Source organism: Stegodyphus dumicola, chromosome 7, assembly GCF_044657685.1.
Source record: "Stegodyphus dumicola isolate Sdum_Otavi_A_Nest chromosome 7, ASM4465768v1".
NCBI lineage: Eukaryota > Metazoa > Arthropoda > Arachnida > Araneae > Eresidae > Stegodyphus > Stegodyphus dumicola.
In genome coordinates, this window is record NC_140774.1 from 108,833,448 (window position 1) to 108,856,988 (window position 23,541).

Consider the following 23,541-nt stretch of genomic DNA (forward strand, 5'->3'; position numbering starts at 1 on the left):
TTCCTCCAGCTCCTGAAGTTTTAGCTCAGAAACCTTATGGCAAAGCTGTAGACGTATGGTCTATTGGAGTCATTGCATATATTTTGTATGTATGAAGTTTTAAAATTAATACTTTTTTTAAACTGTTAAATTTAATTTCACAGGTGTATGTATCACATGGTGTATCATGGTGTACAACTTAATCATAATAAAAACTTAAAGCTGGCACTGCGCCAAGCATCGCAAGCGCATGAAGTAGTTGTAAACCAGAACTAAGACTGGAATGCAAGTAATTGTAAGATATATGTGTATTCGAGTGATGAGGTCTTTTGTACATAATAAAGTAACATGTAGTTTAACAGAGTGTCTTGTGAAATAATTACCTACTAAGGATGTACAACATCTGGCGATGATGGATGTTGGATTTTTGGAAATAAGAAAAGTGCCTTCGCGACATGTTTCAATGCTATTGGAATAACTCGAGGATTAGAGAATTCCCCAAAGACTGCTCAACGTGAAACTTTTATAATCATTTTTCTTTCGGAGGATTCAGCATAGAGCAGCTTATAACTGAGTTATTAGAGCAGAATAGAGCTCTAATGGAGAGATTTACTTCAGTTATTACTCCACAAATGGACAATTTGAAAGTTTCGGTTCAGTTTGAAAAATATAATGAACTCGAAGAACAGTTTGATTCTTTTTTAGAGAGATTCGAAATTTATTTAGATATACAAAATTTTTCATAAAACAAGTGGTATCGGTAATGAGTTTAAAAAATTTCCGACAAATTTTGTAAAATAAAATTCAAAATGCAAGTCTTTTTTTATTTTATTTAAGGTATTTAAAACATATAAGTGGGAAAAACTTAAATCTTTTACATTGTTTAAGAAAACCTGGATACAATATTTGGTCTAGAATGGCTTTCAGAGATAAAATTAGATTGGACCTCAATTAAATCAATTTCTGTCTCTCAAAAGAGTAGTTTAAATAAATTATTGGAACAATATAAAGAGATTTTTGACAGAAAATTAGGAGAGATAAAAAATTATGAGGTTCAACTTAAATTGAAACCAAATGTTTTACCAAAATTTTGTAGAGCTAAGCAAGTACCATTTGTATTAAAAGGCCTGATAGATGAAGAAATTGATCACTTGGAAAAAGAGTGGATAATTGAAAAGGTTGAAACATCAGAATATGCAACTCCGGTATTACCAGTAGTTAAGCCGGACGGCTCTATACGACTTTGTGCCGACTACTCGGTGACAGTAAACCCAAATATTGTTACGCATTAACACCCTTTGCCGACCATTGAGGAAATATTTTCATGTTTGAGCGGGGGAAAGCATTTTTCAAAAATTGATTTTAAACATGCTTATTTGCACATGAAAGTACACTCTGAGACTCAAAACTTGCTAACAATAAACACACAGAAAAGATTATATAAGTGTAGGAAATTAATGTTCGGGCTAAATGCAACGCTGGCAACGTTACATAGGCGGACTTTTCCAAGGAATAGAAGTGTATAAAGCCTTCATGGATGATGCACAAATAACAGAGTCTGATGAGGAGGCACATTTAAATACTTTAAAAAATTTCTACAAGAAATGTAAAACTTAACGGACTGAAATTAAATTTAGAGAAAAGTAATTTTTTTCAGGATGAGATACAATTTTTGTCATAAAAATCATGCTAATGGTTTATATAAAACTGACACAAAAATATCAGCGATTGCAAAAGCCCCAAAACCCAGAAATGCTCAGAAAATTCAAAGTTTTTTGGGATTGGTTAATTTTTATGAAGCATTTTTGCCCTAAATTAGCGACATCGCAAACCCCTTATACCACCTAACTAAGAAAAACTCAAAATGGGTTTAGACGAAGAACTGCAGTAGGCTTTTCTAAATATTAAAAAATAATTGTGTTCACAAAAAGTTTTTATGCATTATGATCCAAAATTGCCTTTAACATCGGCAACTGATGCATCACCAGTAGGGTTAGGTGCAGTACTTTCTCACAAAGTTCCTAATGGAATAGAAAAGCCAATTGCATATGCTTCTAGAACACTGACTGAAATGGAAAAAAAAAAAAGATTCTCAAACCGATAAAGAAACTTTGTCAATTATTTGGGGAACTAAAAAATTTTTTCTGTACTTAAAGGCAGGAAATTTACATTAATTACAGATCATAAACCTCTTATTGTAATTTTCATTTCATAGAAAGGCTTGCCAGTTTTGGCAGCAACAAGACTCCTGCATTATGCTTTGGCTTTAAAGTCATTCCGCTTCGACATTATTTGCCATAAAACAAACGAGCACGGTAGTGCTGACTTTCTATGACGATTACCGACGAACCAGTGCAACTGTCTGTTCAGGATGATGTAACTATTTTTCAATTACAACAGATCGAAACTCTTCCAATCACAGCCACAGATTTGGATAAAGGAACTGAAATTGATGCAGAACTCAGCTCTCTGATACGAATACTTCAAAGGGGTGGTGAGTTGAAAGGAAGGTAGATGGAGTATAGTCTCCAAGATGGCTGTATAATGTATGGTCAATGCCTTTGTATTCCAAAATGATACCGTGAGAATGTTTTGAAAGAGTTGCATCGTGGACATTTAAAGACTGTAAAGATGAAAGCAATTACTAGATCTTACGTGGAATGGTATAGATAAAGATATCAAAAATACTACTAAAAACTGTTCTGAATGTGCAAAACATAATATAGATTCTCCTAAGGTAAAATTTCATCATTGGGAGTGCCGAAGCACTCCAATGGAATGTATTCACATCGATTATGCAGGACATATTTTTTAGCATATGTTTTTGATAATCATTGATGCTCACTCAAAATGGCTAGAAACCTATCTAATGAAATCAAGCTCGACTCTCAAAGAATGTTTACGGGACTTCCCTTATACCACCTAACTAAGAAAAACTCAAAATGGGTTTAGACGAAGAACTGTCAGTAGGCTTTTCTAATATTAAAAAATAATTGTGTTCACAAAAAGTTTTGATGCATTACGATCCAAAATTGCCTTTAACATCAGCAACTGATGCATCACCAGTGGGGTTAGGTGCAGTACTTTCTCACAAAGTTCCTAATGGAATAGAAAAGCCAATTGCATATGCTTCTAGAAAACTGACTGAAATGGAAAAAAAAATATTCTCAAACCGATAAAGAAACTTTGTCAATTATTTGGGGAACTAAAAAATTTTTTCTGTACTTGAAAGGCAGGAAATTTACATTAAACCTCTTGTTGTAATTTTCATTTCATAGAAAGGCATGCCAGTTTTGGCAGCAACAAGACTCCTGCATTACGCTTTGGCTTTTTTTTTAAGTCATTCCTCTTTGACATTATTTACTGTAAAACAAACGAGCACGGTAGTGCTGACTTTCTATCACGATTACCGACGAACCAGTGCAACTGTCTGTTCAGGATGATGTAACTATTTTTCAATTACAACAGATCAAAATTCTTCCAATCACAGCCACAGATTTGGATAAAGGAACTGAAATTGATGCAGAACTCAGCTCTCTGATACGAATACTTCAAAGGGGCGGTGAGTTGAAAGGAAGGTAGATGGAGTATAGTCTCCAAGATGGCTGTATAATGTATGGTCAATGCCTTTGTATTCCAAAATGATACCGTGAGAATGTTTTGAAAGAGTTGCATCGGGGACATTTAAAGACTGTAAAGATGAAAGCAATTGCTAGATCTTACGTGGAATGGTATAGATAAAGACATCAAAAATACTGCTAAAAACTGTTCTGAATGTGCAAAACATATGGAGTCTTCTAAGGTAAAATTTCATCATTGGGAGTGCCGAAGCATTCCAATAAAATGTATTCACATCGATTATGCAGGACATATTTTTTAGCATATGTTTTTGATAATCGTTGATCCTCACTCAAAATGGCTAGAAACCTATCTAATGAAATCAAGCTCGACTCTCAAAGAATGTTACAGACTTTCTTACGTGATTCGGATTACCAGTATTGTTAGTGAGTCATAACGGGTCACAATTGACTTCACATGAGTTTAAGATATTTATACAGAGTAACGAAATAAAACACAAAACTACAGCACTATTTAAACCATCTAGTAATGGGAAGGCTGAACGGTATATGTTTACAGAAAAACAATCTTAAGAACAATGCAGAATTATCCAGGATCTTTGAGACAAAAACTCAGTAGTACATTTTTGATGCAATATAGGAAAGCTCCAAATTTAACTGCTCTACAGAGCCCTGCGATGCTAATACTGAAGAGGGAAATTCGAACAAGAATATATTTATGGAGACCAGATCTTAAAAGGAGGGTGAAAGACTGTTCAAAAAGGAACCTATGAGTTTGCAAGCCAAGGACTTAGAGTTGGCAATAAAGTGGCAGTAAGAAATTATCGCCAACGAGACAGACGATGGAGATTTGTATCCGTCCAATTCAAGGATGGGCAACTTCATTGCACTACAAATGTAGATGGTCAGCTATGGTGACGGCATATCGATCAAATGCGTGATAGAGCAACCATAACAGATGAGGGATTCATATGTCCACTGTCCAGGTCTCATGATTTCCAAAGAGCCTGCTAAGAGTAGAGTTCCAAAACCATCTAATGATAATAGTCACCAGGTAAATGCATGTGTGTCATCTTCCCAGCCTAAGGTTGTACCAGATGTTCCATCCACCAGACCTGCTGCTGAAGTAACCAGATTACCAGAGAATTCAGCTGTGCCACAACCTTTGCATCAATCCAGTAGAATTTGACGTTCCCCAGATAGACTGCAATTGTGATAAAGGGGGAGGGATGTGGTGTATCGAGAACTTAATCATAATCAAACTTACAGTTGGCACTATGCCAAGCATCGCAAGTGCATGAAGTAGTTAGTTGTAAACCAGAATTAAGACTGGAATGCAAGTAGTTGTAAGGTAGGTGTGTGTGCAAGTGATGAGGTCTTTTGTACGTAATAAAGTTATAGCATGTAGTTTAACAGAGTGTCTTGTGAAATATATTTGCACAGTTTAAATTTTATTATTAAATTAAGGAAGCTTAAATTCTGAAAATTTCATTCTCCTATCCCTAGTGAACTTCAGCATAATTTTTCTTTTAAAATTTTATTTGATCTGAATTGTCTTAATCCATTGTACATACTTAAAGGATTTATATGATGATCCAACCAAATATTTAATCGGTAAATATTTGTATTTAGTTTTATTCAATATATGGATTCATTAGGTCCGTTTCAGAGCAGGAAATCTAAAAAAAGTGCAGTGCTTTCTCTGGGATTCAAACTCTGGACCTTCCAGTTATTAGCTAGATAGGCTTCTAATTATACCATGAAGGCAGACGGGATTTTGGATCTAGGCACCAAATCCTGGTGGTGATGAAGTATCATCACCACATCTTAATTTATGCACTGTACAGCCATATTTTAATTTTTTAGAGGCGGGAGAAGTAAAAAGTGTAAAATGCTTTCGCTGGGATTCAAACTCCAAAACTGGTTGCTAGTGGAATGTGCTTCCAATTACATCATGAAGGCAAGCGGTAAGAAGGGAAAAAGTATCTTACAAATATATGGTACAATACTAAGTTGGTCCACACAATAGTGTGCACATTAATTATCAATTTTATTTTTACCCTATTTAAAAGTATGTAAGAATTCTAATTTTAATTTATCAGTTGTTTATAATTTCAGCTTTTATAGTAACTTCTCTTACCATCAGAACATTTCTTCACCAGAAATGTAAATGAATTAGAGAGTATTTAAATGGAAGTTTTTTAATCGTAAAACAGTGTTTCTACCTCTCAAGACCACATTACTTAGTTTTGCTAGGTCTGATAAGATTGCAATTATTTGGCTTTGTGTTATACCTGCAATCATTTAGATTGTTGCGCTGGTGAGTTGTCCTGAGCCAAGTTAGATTTCATTTAAAGTGTGTAGTCTTTGACGTATATGCTAAGTTTAAAATTCTGAAAACTGTTACTTTAGGCAAGCGAGTAATTAAAAATAACTTTAGTTTCATCGTTCCAGGTGATTGCTAATCCTGTGAGCACAAGAAGTACACTTACGTTCTAAGTTCTGTTAACCCTCTAAGCGGCAAGGCTGTATATATGCAGCTTAGAATATGTTTTTGCGACATCTGTAAGAATGTATATATATGTGCATATTAAAATATGTCGAAGAAATTAAGGCAATATATCAAAAGTACACAAATCCAGGTATGAAATACCAGGAGAGTTTTTACATTAAAATCAAAAAAATAGTTTGTATAGTAGTTTTGGAAAATTTGTGCTTTCTAACCGAAAACCCTGGCCGCTCAGAGGGTTAAATAAAAAGGTTCGTTTTTAACCTTTTTAAGGCTATGCAATTCATTTCTAGTGCAGCGATAATTCGTGTAACGTCCATTAGGAGTTTTGATACTAGTTTATTCTACCGAAGACAGTCAAACTCTAAAAGTATTTTGATAAACTGAAGCTTTCCTTCCCTACCCAGAACCTAAAAGTGTAAGAAAATTTCAGAATGAAATTAGCCAAGGAACATGAAAGTTAGATTATGTAACTAATATGTCTTACATCAAAATTATAATATAAATGGAATTATGAATTTAAATAAATTTTGAGTTCTTTTAAAATAGTGATGCTACAAAATGCAAAAACATCCTGGGAACTCCCTGTTTTTTCATATTTCAAGGATGGCAGCCGTGGTGCATCTATTAAAAGTAGCAGTTGTAAAAATTAAAGATTGCAGTGCTTTTATATGCTGCAAAATTTGCATCAAGGTCGTATTTGTTAGTATCGAACTGTTTTTTAAGGCAGGCAATATTCTGTGTAAATACTTGTGATAAATCTTAAATATCATTCAGAATGATATACAGTCAAAAGTCGTTAATCTGGACTCGTCGGATTATCGATTTTTCCGGATTATAGATCATCAGTTTAAATCTCGTAAGATGGCATGCAGAAATTCTAAAATTAAAAATATGAAACCATAATTTATGAAATAAAGAACAATTATGATCTAAAGGGTATCAAAATTTACAAAAAAAAAAAAAAAAAAAAAAAAAGCTTAATATTTATTTGTTTACTTTATTAAACATTTCTTTCAATGTAAGTTGTTTAAGTTGCTTCGTTTTATGTCATAATACTTTCTCTTTAATTCTATAAACAGACATAATTTCTTGTTCAGTTACAAAGTTCCGCTGTTCAAGTCCCGTTAATTGCTGTGCCGAGAATACCGACTAACTTGTCAACCGAAATTTTTTCATTTTCACTAACCTCTCTGTCACATTCTTCATGTTTTTATCCATTTTTTGCAGCAATTCCACTTTTTGTTTGTTTGATATCGAAACATACTTTCGTTTTGTAGATCCTTTGGAAGTTCCAGCATCGGAAATTCTATTTGACATAATCAAAAGTTCAAGTTTACTTTTATAAAATTGCTCTTACAGTCTGCAAAAAATAATAAGTGGGATCCAATTCGAAGATTAAGGAACAACGCAATCATTAACTGAAGTAGATAATTAGATAATTTTAGCTTACACCGTCCGTTATACATTAAACGCACAGGCGAAAACGTATTCTGCACTTGCGCACACGCATATGCGCAGTAGTCAAAATCTTTCGCGCATGCGTAAAACGCCTGTGCGCATGTGCCAACGCGGCGCATGCACAGAAAGTTTTTAGCTTTGAGGTTCGGATTATAAATCATTCCGGATTATGGGTGTCCGAATTAACGACTTTTGACTGTATATCTTTATTTGATTTGGGTATTAAAGTATGAAATATTGCATAACATGCTAATAATTTTGTATGAAATTACACACTTATTCTCTAATTTATGGTGAACTATATGTTTGTCATATGCTATAAAGAATAATGTAATAATGTGTGAATTAATCTGAACAATAGATGATCTTACAAAAGTACAAGGCATCCACAAATGATGTATATAATTTGAGGCTGCTCTTGAAACGAGGTTACACAGTGAAGAACTGGTATTTTGTTATTATCATAACCACTTTGGCTCAGTTTAACCTTTTTTTTTTAAGAGTGGTAATTTCAAATCAGAGAAAGTTATTTATTTCATATCATACATGTTATTAGATACATATTTTAATTCAAAATTTATTCAAGAAAACAAAACTACCTGTAAAATGGTATCTCCTGCATTCCAATCTAACCCAGTCTTACCGGCCATTTCTAGCTCTTCCAAGCAAAATTTAACACTTGTTAATGTTTTACTCCTGCAGTATGCTTACTCGTTAAAACTTTTACTGCAGCAGTCACATTTATATATGACTGATGCAATAAATGGCAGATGACTGTTCTCAAACCAAATACTGCTTCGAACACCAGTGTGTTCATTGCACATTTCTATGTCGTATTTCCAAAATGCATCATCATCAAATGCCAATCTGAACATCCCTTCATGATGTACTAGAGCAAGAAAACATGTTATAAAACTGCTTACAACTACTATCTCCCATATTCCAGTCTAATGCAATCGTACCGGCCTGTAAAGAACGCTCCTGAACTCTCTACTAGAAAGACCTATGATGCTCTTGACTAGAGAGAACGTCGTTAGCAAACTCCTCACACTACGAGTACTATAATTCATTTTAACACCTTATTTAAAGAACTGTGAATGGCAACGACTTAACTGAGAATTACGCATGCGTAAAGAGATGAGATTTCTGTGAGACGCCTGTCAGAGAGGAGAGAGTTTGGGAAGCTCTGCCAGCGAGCTGAGGTGTGGAGTTAAAATTGGTCCAGTGATGACGAGTGCTATCTTCGTTATCGTCTCTGATCGTGTCACCAACTCGGATATGTACTCAAGTTTTTCTAAATGTATTAATTAAATGTTGTATCTGTATTATGTTGTGTAATTAAAGTGATGCATCACCAATACCAGTGTTGATTCCGTTCCCACTGAAGCATCCACGACGTCACAGACAAAAGAAAATAAAAATTGGAGGTTCCAACCGAGATTTGTGTGACAAGAGACTAGGTATGTGTTCTCCACAATATTCATTTCCAGGCCTGAAGTGTATAATGTAGTTATTTATTACTTATTCGGGAAATCAATTCCCAAAGCAGAAGTAGCACATCAGTGCATAAGAGTTTTAAACACTCACTGTGTTTGGTTTATAGTATATCTAACAAGATATTTTCCTTTTGTGGTATATTCGGGAAAAACATTTTCCCATTAACACGTAGCACATCAGTGTATTTTATAGCACGTCAGTGCATAAGAGTTTTTGAAAACAATCAAAGTATTGCGTTTATATATCTAAGGAGATATTTTTCTTTAGTATGATAATGGGGAAAATCCATTCCTGTAAATAAACAGCACATCAGTGTATTTATGTTTAACGTTTCGTTATAAATTGGTGTGATAGAATCTGAACTGTTTATTTTGTGTATATGTGAAAGCACATCAGTGCAATATTGCAATTTTCATTTCTAAGTCATTACAAGAAAATTTATGTTAAATTCTTGTGAAAGAAATAAGTTGTTGAATATATTAAAAACTTGTTACTCTTGTTTTCTCATGAAAGCACACCAGTGCTGTATTTTAATAGGATGTGTATTTTCTGAGAAGTAGAATGTTAAATTTTATCATTTCATTTTACATTTTAAAGCTTTGAGCAGTAAAGAAAAGTTCTAATAGTGTTCTGATTTAAACCTGCGCCTATCGAATTTACGTAGTAGGTGTTTATATTTATTGGCGCCACTGTTTTTTTTTTTTCTGTCTGGCTCTACTAAATGAAAAGAATTTGTTATTATTTTTTTATATGAAGTATTCAGTAAGGTTGTTTATTCGTTTTATGTTTGAATGGAAATAAATCCACAGTGATTAATGCTTTTATTAACCTTTTATTTTTATTTGCCTAATTTTGTAAGAAAGAAGAAAGTGTTTTTTTTTTATATCTCTGATATATTTTTATGTGTATTATTTGTGAATAACTATTTGAGTTCTTATTTGTTTTGAGCAATTACTTTTGTGAAAATGGCATTTTTGGGAAAAGCTAAGAAAAGGGATCTATTCCTTGTCGCTTCAGAACTTGGGGAAATAGCTTTACAAGATATGAAAGTGATAGATTTAAAGCATTTAATAACGAATAGTAAAAATTATGAGGAAGAATTTGTTAAAAATGTGTTAGAAAGTATTATGACTGATAGGATAGAAAAGGAAAACTTAGAGAAGCAAACAAGAGTGAAAGAACTACAGTTAGAACAGGAAGCTAGGGAGAGGGAATTTCAGATACTACAACAAAATAAAGAAATTGAAAAGCAACAGTTAGAACTAGAATGCCTTAAAGCAAAACATAACACTGAATCTGCTAAACCTGCAGGTGAAACCGTATTTAATCAGAATTCTCAAAGACTAATGCCCAAGTTTAATTTAAAGACTGATGATATCAGTTTATTCTTAGAACTTTTTGAGAGGCAAGCTAAAGTTCTAAAATTGCCCATGGATCAATGGGTGACATATCTCATTGGTGTCCTTCCGGTTGAGGTAAATAATATAATTGCTAGGGAACCTGAAGAACAGGCTAGAGATTACAAACATATTAAAGAATTACTACTTAAAAGATTTAAATTAAATGCGGAGAAGTTTCGGCAACTTCTTGTTAAGACTCAGAAAAATCCGGATTCTACGTGGTACGATTTTTATCACGAAATTAAAACATTTTTAGATGGGTGGCTCAAGGGATTAAAAATCGAAACATTTGAGCAACTCAAGGATTTAATGTTGGTAGATCAGATTAAAAGGCACACGCCTAATGAGTTTAAGGAACATTTTATAGATGAATGGGCCACGATCACTTCACCAAAACTGTTGGTGGGTAAAATAGAGGAATTTGATGATGCGAAAAAGACGATGGTTGGGAAAACGAAATTGGGTGAAATGAAAACAAAAATATCAGGTAGACAAATGGGTGTTTTTCAGTCCACTGGTATTGTTTTCAAAAATAAAAAAAACCCTCAAGGCACACAATTTAAAAAAGATGATGATGCACGCAATGTTGGGAAAAAGTCAGACTCGAATTTTGATAGGAGAAAAAGACTCCAGTGCTATGAATGTGGATCTTTTGACCATTTACGTCCTCAGTGCCCTAAATTGAAAACTCAAAAGGCAGATTTGTATCGGATAAACGGGAGATCAGAGAAGAATCTGTTAGATCCTTATACATTAAATGGAAGAGTAAATGGTTTTGAAGTACCTATTCTAAGAGATACAGGAGCAACGGTAGATATTATTTGTCAGAAATATGTAGACAGAGATAGAATGAAGGGGGAACATGTGTGGGTTCGACATTTGTTGGATGATCATATGGCTTGTTTACCTATTGCTGAAGTAGATATTGAATGCGATTTGGGTACAGTAACCACCAAAGCAGCTGTTATAGGAGACTACTTAGACCAAGGGCAATATATATTAGGCAACCAAACAGCGGCTGTTCTCAGAGGAACTGAGAAAAATTATTCGTCATATGTCGGTAATGTTAATGCGGTCGTTACTCGATCTCAAGCACGACAATTAAAGGAAGCGGAAAATTTATGTGAGACGAATCAAAATTCTGAGCAGAATGAGTTAGAATTGGAAGAGGAGGACTATGCTCATGAGAGGTCTGAAAACAGAGAGATATTACCTCCTGTCAACCTTTGTGTCCCCACAAGTCCTGCGATTCAAATAGACTCAAGTACTTTTATTGATGAACAACAAAAAAGTAAAGAACTTGCACCTTTATTAGAACTAGTAAAAAGCGGAAGTAAAACAAGTTATGGGATTAAAAATGGGGTTTTAAAATGTGGTAAAAAAGAAGGTAAATAAGTTAAGAGGAGAAGAACATTTAATTGTTGTTCCAGAAAACCTCAGAGAGCAAATTAAAGCAATTTATCATGAAGGAACTTCAGGTCACTTAGGAGTTCTGAAAACAAAAGACCGGTTACTAAGACATTTTTTCTGGCCAAATTGTTATAAAGACATTGAGGAATTCGTTAAAACATGTGACTCCTGTCAACGTGTAGGAAAAGCAAGTGACAAAAAGAAAGCACCTTTGGTAATAGTACCTGTGATATCTGTAGTAAGGTTAATGTAGATGCTTGCGGGCCTATGCCTACATCTACTGAAGGTAATAAATATCTTATTACAGTTATGTGCTTAGCATCTAAATATCCTGACGCCGTCCCGGTACCGGATATAACGTCGAAATCTGTTGTAAGTGCACTCTTGCAGGTATTTAGTCGGATGGGCTTTCCAAGGGAGGTTCAAACTGATCAAGGGAAATCTTTTATAAGTCGCTTAACCGTTGAATTTTTGAAGAGGTTTGGTATAAAAATTTCCAGAAGTTCGGTTTACCACCCTCAGAGCAATCCTGTGGAACGGTTCCATAGGTCAATAAAAAGGGTCTTAAAGGTATTATGTATTGAAGCTGCCCCAAATTGGGAAGTACAATTACCTGCCGCTCTCTTTGCTCTGCGGACAGTAACTCATGATAGTACAGGATTTAGTCCAGCTGAATTAGTGTACGGGACCAACCTCAGAACACCTGTCGCATTATTGTATGAGAAATGGTTAGATCCTCAGGAAAAAGAAGATACCGTAATAGAATATGTTTTCGAATTAATCAATAGGTTAAAGAAATGTAGAGAATTAGCTACAGAGAAAATGGAAGAGGTGAGAGACAAAAGGAAGAAATGGTATGACAAAAATGCCGTGAAAAGGGAATTCCAGCCAGGAGATTCCGTATTAGTATTAGCAGTGAATCAACCACATAAACTTGCTCCTCAATGGAAAGGGCCGGGAAAAATAGAGAAAAGATTATCAGAAACAAACTATGTGGTTAGTTTTGAAGGGAATCAGGAAGGGAATAAAGTGTATCACATCAGTATGTTAAAACCTTATCATAAGAAACCTGAACTTTTGAATATGGTGCTCCTTGACAACGAGGAGATACTTGAACCCTCGGAATTAGAGGAGGATTTTTCTTATATGTTAACCGACCCCAATGTGTTTGATTTTAATGAAATAATATCAAAAGATAATCTTAAAGAAAGACTTGGTGATAAACAAATCCTGCAGTTGGGAAAGTTGTTGATAAAGTTTTCTGCTATATTTTCGAATATTCCAGGGAAAACAAATTTAGTCGAACATGATATCGAACTAATCAGTGGCAAACGCGTACAGCATAAGTCTTATAGAATGACAAATCGACAGAACGAAATTCTTAAAGTTGAGATTGAAAAAATGTTAAAATACAAGATTATTGAACCAGAGCCCTCTGAGTATACTTCACCCATGATCCTTGTTGAAGCACCAGGTAGGTCCTAGGCCAATCCTAGGCCGTGTATTGATTACAGAAAGTTAAACGAAATAACGCGTACTGAGTTCTATCCGATCCCCAATATAGAGCAACGTGTTGAAACTGTTGCAGCAGCCAAATTTATCACCCTGATAGACTTAACTAAAGGTTATTGGCAAATTCCACTGACCCCTAGGGCTCAGAAAATTGCTGCATTTGCTACAAATTTTGGTGTATATAGGCCTTTGTGCATGCCATTTGGGCTTAAAAATGCTCCTTATTATTTCAGTAAAATGATGAGCAAAATATTGTGCGGATGTGAGAAATATGCTACCCCTTATTTAGATGATATTGCTATTTTTTCTGAAACGTGGGAGGAACACTTACAACATTTACATGAAATTTTAGAAAGAATAAGAAAAGCCAATTTAACTATTAAACCCTCTAAGTGCAAGTTTGCACAAGAAGAAGTGCAATATCTCGGTCACATAGTAGGTCGAGGAAAACGTTCTCCAGCAGAACTAAAAATCGAGGCGGTTCAAAATTTTCCTGTTCCCACAACTAAAACTGAGATTAGAGCTTTCTTAGAGCTTGTAGCTGGATACTACAGACAATATATATCTATGTTTTCTGCTATAGCCGCACCTTTGACAGATTTGTTAAAAGGGAATAACAAAAAGGGTAAAATTGTTTGGAATGATGAATGTAATGAATCCTTCAAATCGTTAAAGGAAAAGCTGTCTAGTGGGCCTGTGCTACATGCACCCGATTTTTCTAAACCATTTATACTACAGACAGACACATCAGATCAAGGATATGGTGTTGTTTTAGCCCAAAAGGATGATAAAGGAGAAGAACATCCCATATTGTATCTCAGTAAAAAATTTACTGATAGTGAGCGGAAGTATTCCACCACTGAAAAAGAGTGTGCCGCAATTCTGTATGGAATAAAAAAATTGAAAGGGTATATAGATGGGCAGACTAAATTTTCCATTCAAACGGACCATAATCCCCTAGTATGGCTAAAAGATAATGCAGGTAGAAATGGTCGATTATTACGCTGGGCCTTAGCCTTGCAATCTTATAATTTTACGAAACATCATAAAAAGGGAAATGACAACTTAAATGTAGACTGCTTAAGTAGAAACTCTGTACGTGCCAGTTAAATAGACTAGTTATCATTTCTTTTAAGTTGTCTTGTTATTTGATTATGTATATTGTATTTATTTATTTTTTTTTTAAATTCATACTATATAGTAAATTGTTAGCTTTATTCTTAAAGACAAACATTTTTGTGTTGATTTTCCATATATTGTATATGTATTTTTATATGTGTTCTTTTTATGATGGCCTGGTTATGAGAGTGGAGAGCCTTTGTAACAGTGTGATTTAAAATTAACTGGTAAAATGTTGAACAATCTATTGAAACCATAAACTGTGAACTGTGAAGGTTTACTTCTCCTGTGTCCGGAGAAACAAAAACTGGAGGCGGAAGTAGCGAACGCCTGCCTGAACTTGTATTTTATCCCGTAGGAACTTAAAAAAAAGTTTGTTTCCTCTGTGTCCGAGGAAAACAAAATCTGAAGGCGGAAGGAACGCTCCTGTCTGTAAAGAACGCTCCTGAACTCTCTACTAGAAAGACCTTTGATGCTCTTGACTAGAGAGAACGTCGTTAGCAAACTCCTCACACTACGAGTACTATAATTCATTTTAACACCTTATTTAAAGAACTGTGAATGGCAACGACTTAACTGAGAATTACGCATGCGTAAAGAGATGAGATTTCTGCGAGACGCCTGTCAGAGAGGAGAGAGTTTGGGAAGCTCTGCCAGCGAGCTGAGGTGTGGAGATTAAATTTGTCCAGTGATGACGAGTGCTATCTTCATTAACGTCTCTGATCGTGTCACCAACTCGGATATGTACTCAAGTTTTTCTAAATGTATTAATTAAATGTTGTATCTGTGTTATGTTGTGTAATTAAAGTGATGCATCACCAATACCAGTGTTGATTCCGTTCCCACTGAAGCATCCACGACGTCACAGGCCATTTCTAACTATTCCAAGCAAAATTTAACACCCGTTAATTCATTACTGATGCAGTTTATAAATTTGACTGCTGCAGTAAATGGCAGATGACTGTTCTCATACCAATTGCTGCTTTGAATACCAATGTGGTCATTGCACTTTTCTATGTCGCATTTCCAAGAAGGTTGTTTTCCAAAATACATCTTAATCAAACGCAGATATGAACATTCCTGATTTTGTGGCAAAATATTTTATGCCTGCAAAAATTTCACAGAACTTTCTTTCTTTGCAGGCAGATTCCACAAGTGCATATTTCAAAATTCAGCTGAAAACCAAAAATTTTGTAGTTTTAGTGGCTCTAAATTCAACTAAAGCAGCACATAAAAAAATGTCATTGTTGCTTATTCAAACTTAGTTATTGATATAGTTACTGAAGAATTATTATGCGCAAAATTTCCACAATTTGGCTATTCTACTAAGGTGGTTGCGATAATACCAAAATAGTGAAGAATTTTTATAAGTCAAAAATAAACATATTACCCAAGCTTTGTACAGTTTTATGAGTTTGTGTCCACAAATGCACCATTAGTTGTATGTAGGATATCCATATATTTCATTTCTGTGATTCAACATATGCTGTACATTGTCAGTTCTGGGATATTTGAAGGTTGTTGAGAAGTCGAGAAGATGCCTTTAGCATTATGGTTATACAGTACAAAGTCCGAAATCCGGAATGATCTAAAATCCGGAGCTCAAAATCACCAACAACTTTTTCTCATAGATTTTATAGATTTTACGCATGCGCATTTGATTCCCCCCTCTATGCATAATAAAACATCTGGAGAGTCGCCATTCTTAATTTCACTTTGACACTAAATAAAATACCTTGTTATTGAAAAAAACAATTATTTTATCGTAAATTTGTATGATCAGTAATTTGGCTCCGTTGCTGTGTATGTGCTTGGCCATATATCTCAAACCCAAACATTCCACATAGATACATCGTTGATCTGACGTGAACCGGGAATCATTATTTATTATACTTTTCTTTCATGACAAAACATGACAAATTGAGTAATGACTCATGTAGCGATGCCTAAACAATTTTTAAGTTAGTAATTTAATAATAAAGGAGTATGAAAACCTTTCCATTGACATTATGCATGGTGATGATTACAAATTTAAGTTAAATGTCCTAAAAAATGTTGACGAGGAAAAATTTACCAAAACTTTCTTTCCATATGCTAAAAATAGATTTTGTTGATGATACTCATAGACTCAAGAGTACATTTAGGGCTATTTGAATTAAGAATAACTGATTTGTTATTCACATAAACCCAGGACCAGTACCAGGGCTCGTGTGGCCGCATCGAATCAGAGAATTTAGAGCCACAGAGACTGCATCAGGCGATAAGATATCTAGTGCCGGTTCTCAATAAGGCTTAAGTATGTGGTGGGATTTTATTTATTCAGAACTCTGATAAGCTTTAAGCATGTGCAAGAAATAGACATAAATATAATAAATAACTAAACTAATACAATTTAATCTTAATTGTCTCAGTGCATGATAGAAGCAAGATAAAATATAAGGGAACAACTTATCGTTAGTCGCCAAGCTCATGATGCATAGCCAAATATGTATAGTGAAGGACGGCTAATTTTAAAGGTTTTCGGATATCGCAAAACAAAGGTGAAATTTTCCAATTAACAGATTTTGTAAAGAAATGTGGAGAAGCGGTAATAAATGAAGATTATATAAAAGAAGTTTTTCATTGTGATAAAAATGCTTCTCAATCATCAATCAATTAAATAATGGCGAAATCTGTAGTATGGTTCTCAATCCAGAAAAAATCACTCCCGATAGCTGAGAAAGTGACAGAGAAGTTAATGAAAACGAGAAAATTTTGATTGACAAGTTAGTTGGAATTCTCAAAATAGCAGGACTTCAATGTAACTAAACAAGAGATTATGTCTGTCTACAGAATTAAAGAGAAAGTATTAGCACAAAAAATGAAGCAACTTGCATTGAAAGGAATGTTTTAATAAGTTAAACAAATAAATATTCAGATTTTTTTTTTTTTTTTTTTTTTTTGTATATTTTGATACTCTTTAGATCATAAATACTTCATTATTTCATAAATCATGATTTCATATTTTTTATTTTATAATTTCTACATGCCATCTTACTAGATTTAAACTGATGATCTGTTATCCGGAAAAATCCCAAATCTGGAATCGCCGAAGTCCCAACGAGTCTGGAATTCAGACTTTGTACTGTATTATCAAAATTCAAGAATATGTGAATCATCTTTACTTCATTTTGAGTGGGCAGTCTACATAATGTTATGGAGGATCAGTCCTGATTTTCATAGGTTTATTATATCAGGATCAGTTATTACATCATGTGTGATTAATGTGAGTCAGCTGTTTTAAAAAAGTCCTAATTCATTTTATTATTATATAAAAAATTATTTAAGAAATAATGACTAATTTGATTATTATTGAATATTTTTTTCCTGATATCTGAATTAAAACTTAGAAAAAAGCTAAATTCTTCCTGAGAATAAATTATAGTTTATACTGAAACTTCAAAATCAATTTTCAGTAAACATCAACATAGTTGAAATTGTTTTTATACATACTGTATTTACATTTTTATTCATTTTATTTCAGACTTTGTGGATACCCTCCATTTTATGATGAAAATGATGCCAATTTATTTGCACAAATACTGAAAGGAGAGTTTGAATTTGATTCTCCATATTGGGATGAAATATCTGACTCTGGTAAAGAAATTTATTTCATTGTTATTTAAAAAAGAAGATAGTTAAGGTTAGTTAGAAACATATACATACTGTTATGATTTAAACACATTTTTAAATTTGAAGCAATAACTTTTATTCGGAGAGAAATTTTAGGAGAAATAATTTCATTTTGAAAAACCGGATGATCGAGGAGTAAACTATTGTCTCATACCAGTGATTGAAATAAATAGAAATAGAAAGAAAATTGAATTTATGTAGTAGCAAAATAAAATCCTCTTATAGATAACATTATATACTTGTAGTATTGGGGTGATAAAAAAATTTATATATTTAACTCATAGAGTGGCAGCACTTTTTGTAGACAATTTTTAAAGTAATATATTTATTAAGAGTCACTTTTATTCCATAATTTCATAACAAAAATTATATGAGAATGATTTCTAGTCATTAAAAATACTTGAAAAGAAAATATTTTAAAGAGCAAAGTAATACATATAAATTGGCAACACATCTTGGGATTTAATGAAAATAATCTGGCTAAGAAGTTTTAAATGTCTTGATGTTGTTTTCTTAATAGAAAAGTGAACCTGCATTAATGAAGATGTTTTGGCAAGCTTCACTAACTGCTATAAGAGCAACCTGATTATCTGCACTCCCACCAAAATGTCACAAACTCATTATTGACTTCAGATGGCATTCACAAACTCGTTGGCAACTAAATTTTTGACACTCTAATGCATGAAAGGCAACAGTCATTTTCAAGATGATGGTGCACCAAGAATTCCATATTAGAGCAAAAATTGTGCACAGTTCCATATTAGTGCATTATTTTCATATTAGAGTTATTCCATATGCACATCAATCTCATTTTACTTTAAAAAAATATCAGAGTATTGGATAAACTTGTCATTTGGCATTGCGTATAAGCCGAAACAGACGTGCTGTGTATGTAAATCAGTTCTGTTTCAGGTTGCCATATAACTATTTTACTAACATGCTACTCCCCCTTTTTAAGGGTACTTTTCAAAAGGGGCTATAATTAGGAAGTATCCATCTCTCTCTCTCTCTTTTTTTTTTTTTTTTTTTTTTTTTAAATGTACGAAAATCTTTTAGATATTTTTTATTCTGAACCAATCTTTTATTTGGTGATAGTCAAGTGACTTTATTGTTTGAGATAATAAAAGGGCTAATTAACTTGTATTTAGGTTATTGTATTTTTAACTTAATTATATATGGTTGTTAATTGAAGTTCTTGCTTTATAAAAAATTCAGTAATCTATTAAGATTTATCAACTTATAAAATTATTATTCTGTCGATTTTATTAGAATTTATTATCATTAAAAGTTAAAAAAATTCCTCAGCAGAACTGTTAAGTATTAGTTCTGTCAAACATACCAAGTTCATTTGCATGATTTAAAACGAAATTATTTTGCTTGTTAATTTTGCATTTTTCTCAAGAGGATATGTTTCATTAAATTGTAATCTGATCAATTTCAATGCAATTAAAAACACATTTTGAGTGATATGAAAGCTTTTTTGTTTTCTATTAAAAGAGTAGTATAAACTTAATAATTATTATGAATTTGACTAACAAATCTGCGGACACAGACCAGACTAAGTAATCCACCCCCCAACTTAGTATATTTTAAATTCTTTGAATAAAATTAAGTATTTTTATGTCATTTGAGAAATACTAAAACGAATTCTGTTTCTTTGATTTATTAAATTATTATGAAGTTTGCACCAACTTTTTAGGATTTCATATGATTAAGTCTGTTTTTTAAATGTGATTGATATTAACAGTTTATATATTATTGTATTATTTGTGATAAGTACTTACAGTTTTCAAGTGATTTATTTGATTTAATTGTGCAGAACAAGTTTTTTTATTTCATTTTTCTCGATAATGGAAGAAAAAGTAATTTACTAGAACTAGTCAAACATAACATGACTGAAATATTTACACTATAATATATAGTTACTTTAAATCTTGCCCTTTGCATGCTAATATGCCATTTTACATATTGCATTATAATTTTTTTTTTTTTTTCCAGCAAAAGATTTTATCCGTCACTTAATATGTGTGGATATGGAAAAGCGATATACATGCAAACAAGCATTAGCTCACCCGTGGTATAGTTTTCTTCTTTTTTCTTTAATAGATTTTGATAATTTTATTGATAGATTTAAAATATTTCTGTTGTGTTTTCTGTTACATAGGATCAGTGGCAATACTGCTAGTGATAAGAATATACAAGCTAGTGTGAGTGAACAGTTGAAGAAGAATTTTGCCAAGACAAAATGGAGGGTAAAATATCTGTTTCAGTTTATTTCTTAGTTCAACAAGATTTGCATTATTACTGTAATGTACTACTCATTTTCCATACTTGTACATTCTAGACCTTGGTTAATTGTCAGTTTTTCTTCAAGCATAAGAAATTTGTCAGTTTAAATCATAGTAAAAAAATTGTGATTTGATGTATTTCATGGTTAGAAAATTTGGAATTAATATTTATACTTTACACTGACATTGGTTTTAAATAAAAGTTTGAAAATATATTGCAAAACTACCTTGAAGCGCAGTATTCTGCACGGTCACATCACTGTGAATATCAGTGGTGATTTATGATGCCAGTTAAATAATCAAAAGGGAGGGATTGTAAAATAAAAACTTTTCAAAGTCCAAAGCTTTTTGTTTATATATTTTGAATATTTTTATCTACAGAAAAGTTAGAAAACTAGCTTGATTGACCAAAAATCATTTAATGCTGAAAAATGTATTACAGGGTAACCAAAAACATTTGTGCCGGTTTGCACAGTTAGAAATAAAAACTCGTAAAACAAATAATAATCACCATCGGCATCCAGTTCCTTTTGCCAATGAATGGCTAGCTGTGCGATGCGATCGCGGTAAAACTCGGGAGTCTTGGATGCAAAGAAGTCTGTGAGGGTCTTTTGAGGTCTGGATGGTTGTTGAAGAATTTCCCATGAAGATGATTGTCCAGGGAATGGAAAAGGTGGTAGTCTGTTGGTACGAGGTCTGGGGAGTATGGTGGATGGGATACTGTCTCCCAGTCCAGCCGCTGGATGGTATCCCTGGTCTCCCAAGCCACATGCGGCCTCGCTTTGTCATAGAGGAAGAGTACACCATAATGATTGACCAATGCTGGCTCTTTATGCATCAGTGCCTGATGCACACGCTCCAGTTGATGCAAGTACAGGCGTGCCGTGATTGTTTGGCCCACTGGCAGGAGCTCATAGTGCACAACTTGGCGACTAGTTCACCAGATACAGAGCATGATCTTGTGTGGGTGCAGAGAAGGTCTCGCAGTGTGAGGCACCGGGTGTGTCATACTGGAACCACTTTTCATCACTGGTGAGTACTCGTTCAAATATGGATGCATTGCAGTGCCAAATAGGCAATGACAAACAGGCAGTGACACACTGTTGCTTGTTTGCATCAGACAGTGAGTGGGATGCCCACTTGCTCAGTTTATGTGCCTTTCCTATGCGGTGCAAATGGAGTCTGATCATTTTATCAGATACATAGAAGTGTGCAGCAAAGTTACCACATGTTTGGCTATTCTCATTCTCTATGACTGCTCTCAGGGCCTCATCATCCAGCGCTTGTGGCCGACCACTGCGTTTTGCATCACTAAGAGACATATCCCCTGACCTGAACTTCTGGAACCATTGCTTAATCAAACCGGCACAAATGTTTTTGGTTACCCTGTAATACATTTTTCAGCATTAAATGATTTTGGTTTGTTCGTTAACAGGATCATCCCCAAAGGCCAAGCAAATTCGGCAACTTGCTTCTGCTACTGACCGGCCCACTTTAAAATCATACACAAGGTTCATACGGTCCTTAAGAGTCCTTAAAAAGCCCTTATTTTTTTTGGAATCGAGTTTTGGTACTTAAAAGTCTTTAATTTCGACCAAAATCGGCAGAAGGTAATCATCTGAAATTTAATCCTTAATTTTAATCATCTGAAATTTCTGTCTGTTTTTACGACTGCCATTTTGAGTGTGAATTAGCATTCATTATTTTTGGCGATTTGCTGACAAATATGGTTATCTTTTGAATGGGTTCATGGGTTATAATTTGTTCCTATTTCTAATATAAATGGGGGGATAGTAGAGTTTCTGAGCAAGAAGTGAAAAACAAGCATTTTGAAATTATTTCAAAATGCTTGTTTTTCACTTCTTGCTCAGAAACTCTACTATCCCCCCATTTAGCAAAACGTTATCCCCCAAAAAGCAAAAAGTTGTTTAAGAGCTCTTTTATAATGAAGAGCTCTTAAACAACTTTTTGCTTTTTGAGATGTGAATTCGTTAATTAAACCATTCGAAATTTGGCGACTTATCAAATTTTGGCAATTCTAAGATCTGTTTCTATAGAAAATTTTTAATTCCAAGATCTAGGAATTTTTCTACAGTTTTTTTTAGAACATTGATAAATTTAATTTAAGTAATGGTAATATTTTTGAATTATATTTATGAAATAAGATTAAAATAAAGCATTTTTATTTTTCGCTGTGATATTATAAAGTTCCATTTCGGCCATTTATCATATGTGGAAAATAAGCAAGATATAATGCTATAAAGCACCATTTACAAAACAGTTCTTAGCAAAAGAAAACTAGCTATGTAATTAATTAAAAATGTATTTTTAATATTTTCATGGTAAGAATTTTTCCCATGTAATTGTCTCAAAATGTATTCAGAATTTTTAAAATATGCATCATTTTTCTCTAGAGCTTAAGTTGCGCCAGACCCTTCTCTGGTACTTCTTAGTTTTGGGGATAAATCATAATTTTACCCGGAGCACTAAATACGAAAGCTGTGACACTTATTTTATGTACCTAAACAAAATTTCAGTAGAAATTTAATCTCGAAAATTTTATTTTTAGTAATAAAATTATATTAAAAATCACGTATTAAATTTTAATTTATCTCTTAATATTTCAAGTTTTTTATTTATACTATTTAATTTCTTTAAGCATTAATTATTGAATTATTTTAATAATTAATATTTTTTTAAATTATTAGTGATTTTATTAGTCATATTGTTTATTTATTTTAGTACCTCTTTTCTGATGGTGCTCCATGGGACTGTAGCACATCTAATTTTAGAAATTAAGCCCTATTTTTCTCTATAAAATTAATTTTACACTATTTTCCTCCGATTTTTTTTTTTTTTTTTTTTTTTTCAAAATATTTCTGGCTTTATGCTGTTACAGAATTGGTAGGGGTAATTTTTTTTTAGGATTTTATCGATTGCAGCTTGGAAAGTTCAGAAAGATAGGAAGGCAAAATTTATAGACTCGCGAATCTAGAAGATTCCAGAAAGAATGTGACAAAATTAAAAATGTCTCCATAGTATTAACACGTAATTTCTTACTTTTTGGAGAACATCTGGAAGAACAGTGAAAACATTATAGTTGAATGCTTTATTTC

At 33.3% G+C, this 23,541-nt stretch overlaps 1 protein-coding gene across 1 annotated transcript in view; it reads left to right on the forward strand.

Annotated features, from left to right (window-relative positions):
- CaMKI (Calcium/calmodulin-dependent protein kinase I) overlaps positions 1–23,541 on the forward strand; it is a 106,600-nt gene that overhangs the window by 53,925 nt on the left and 29,134 nt on the right. Inside the window, exons 6-9 of the mRNA XM_085820703.1 lie at positions 10–85; positions 17,989–18,101; positions 20,136–20,214; positions 20,302–20,389. Of these exons, the coding sequence (XP_085676829.1) occupies positions 10–85; positions 17,989–18,101; positions 20,136–20,214; positions 20,302–20,389 (356 nt within the window). The remainder of the gene's footprint in view (positions 1–9; positions 86–17,988; positions 18,102–20,135; positions 20,215–20,301; positions 20,390–23,541) is intronic.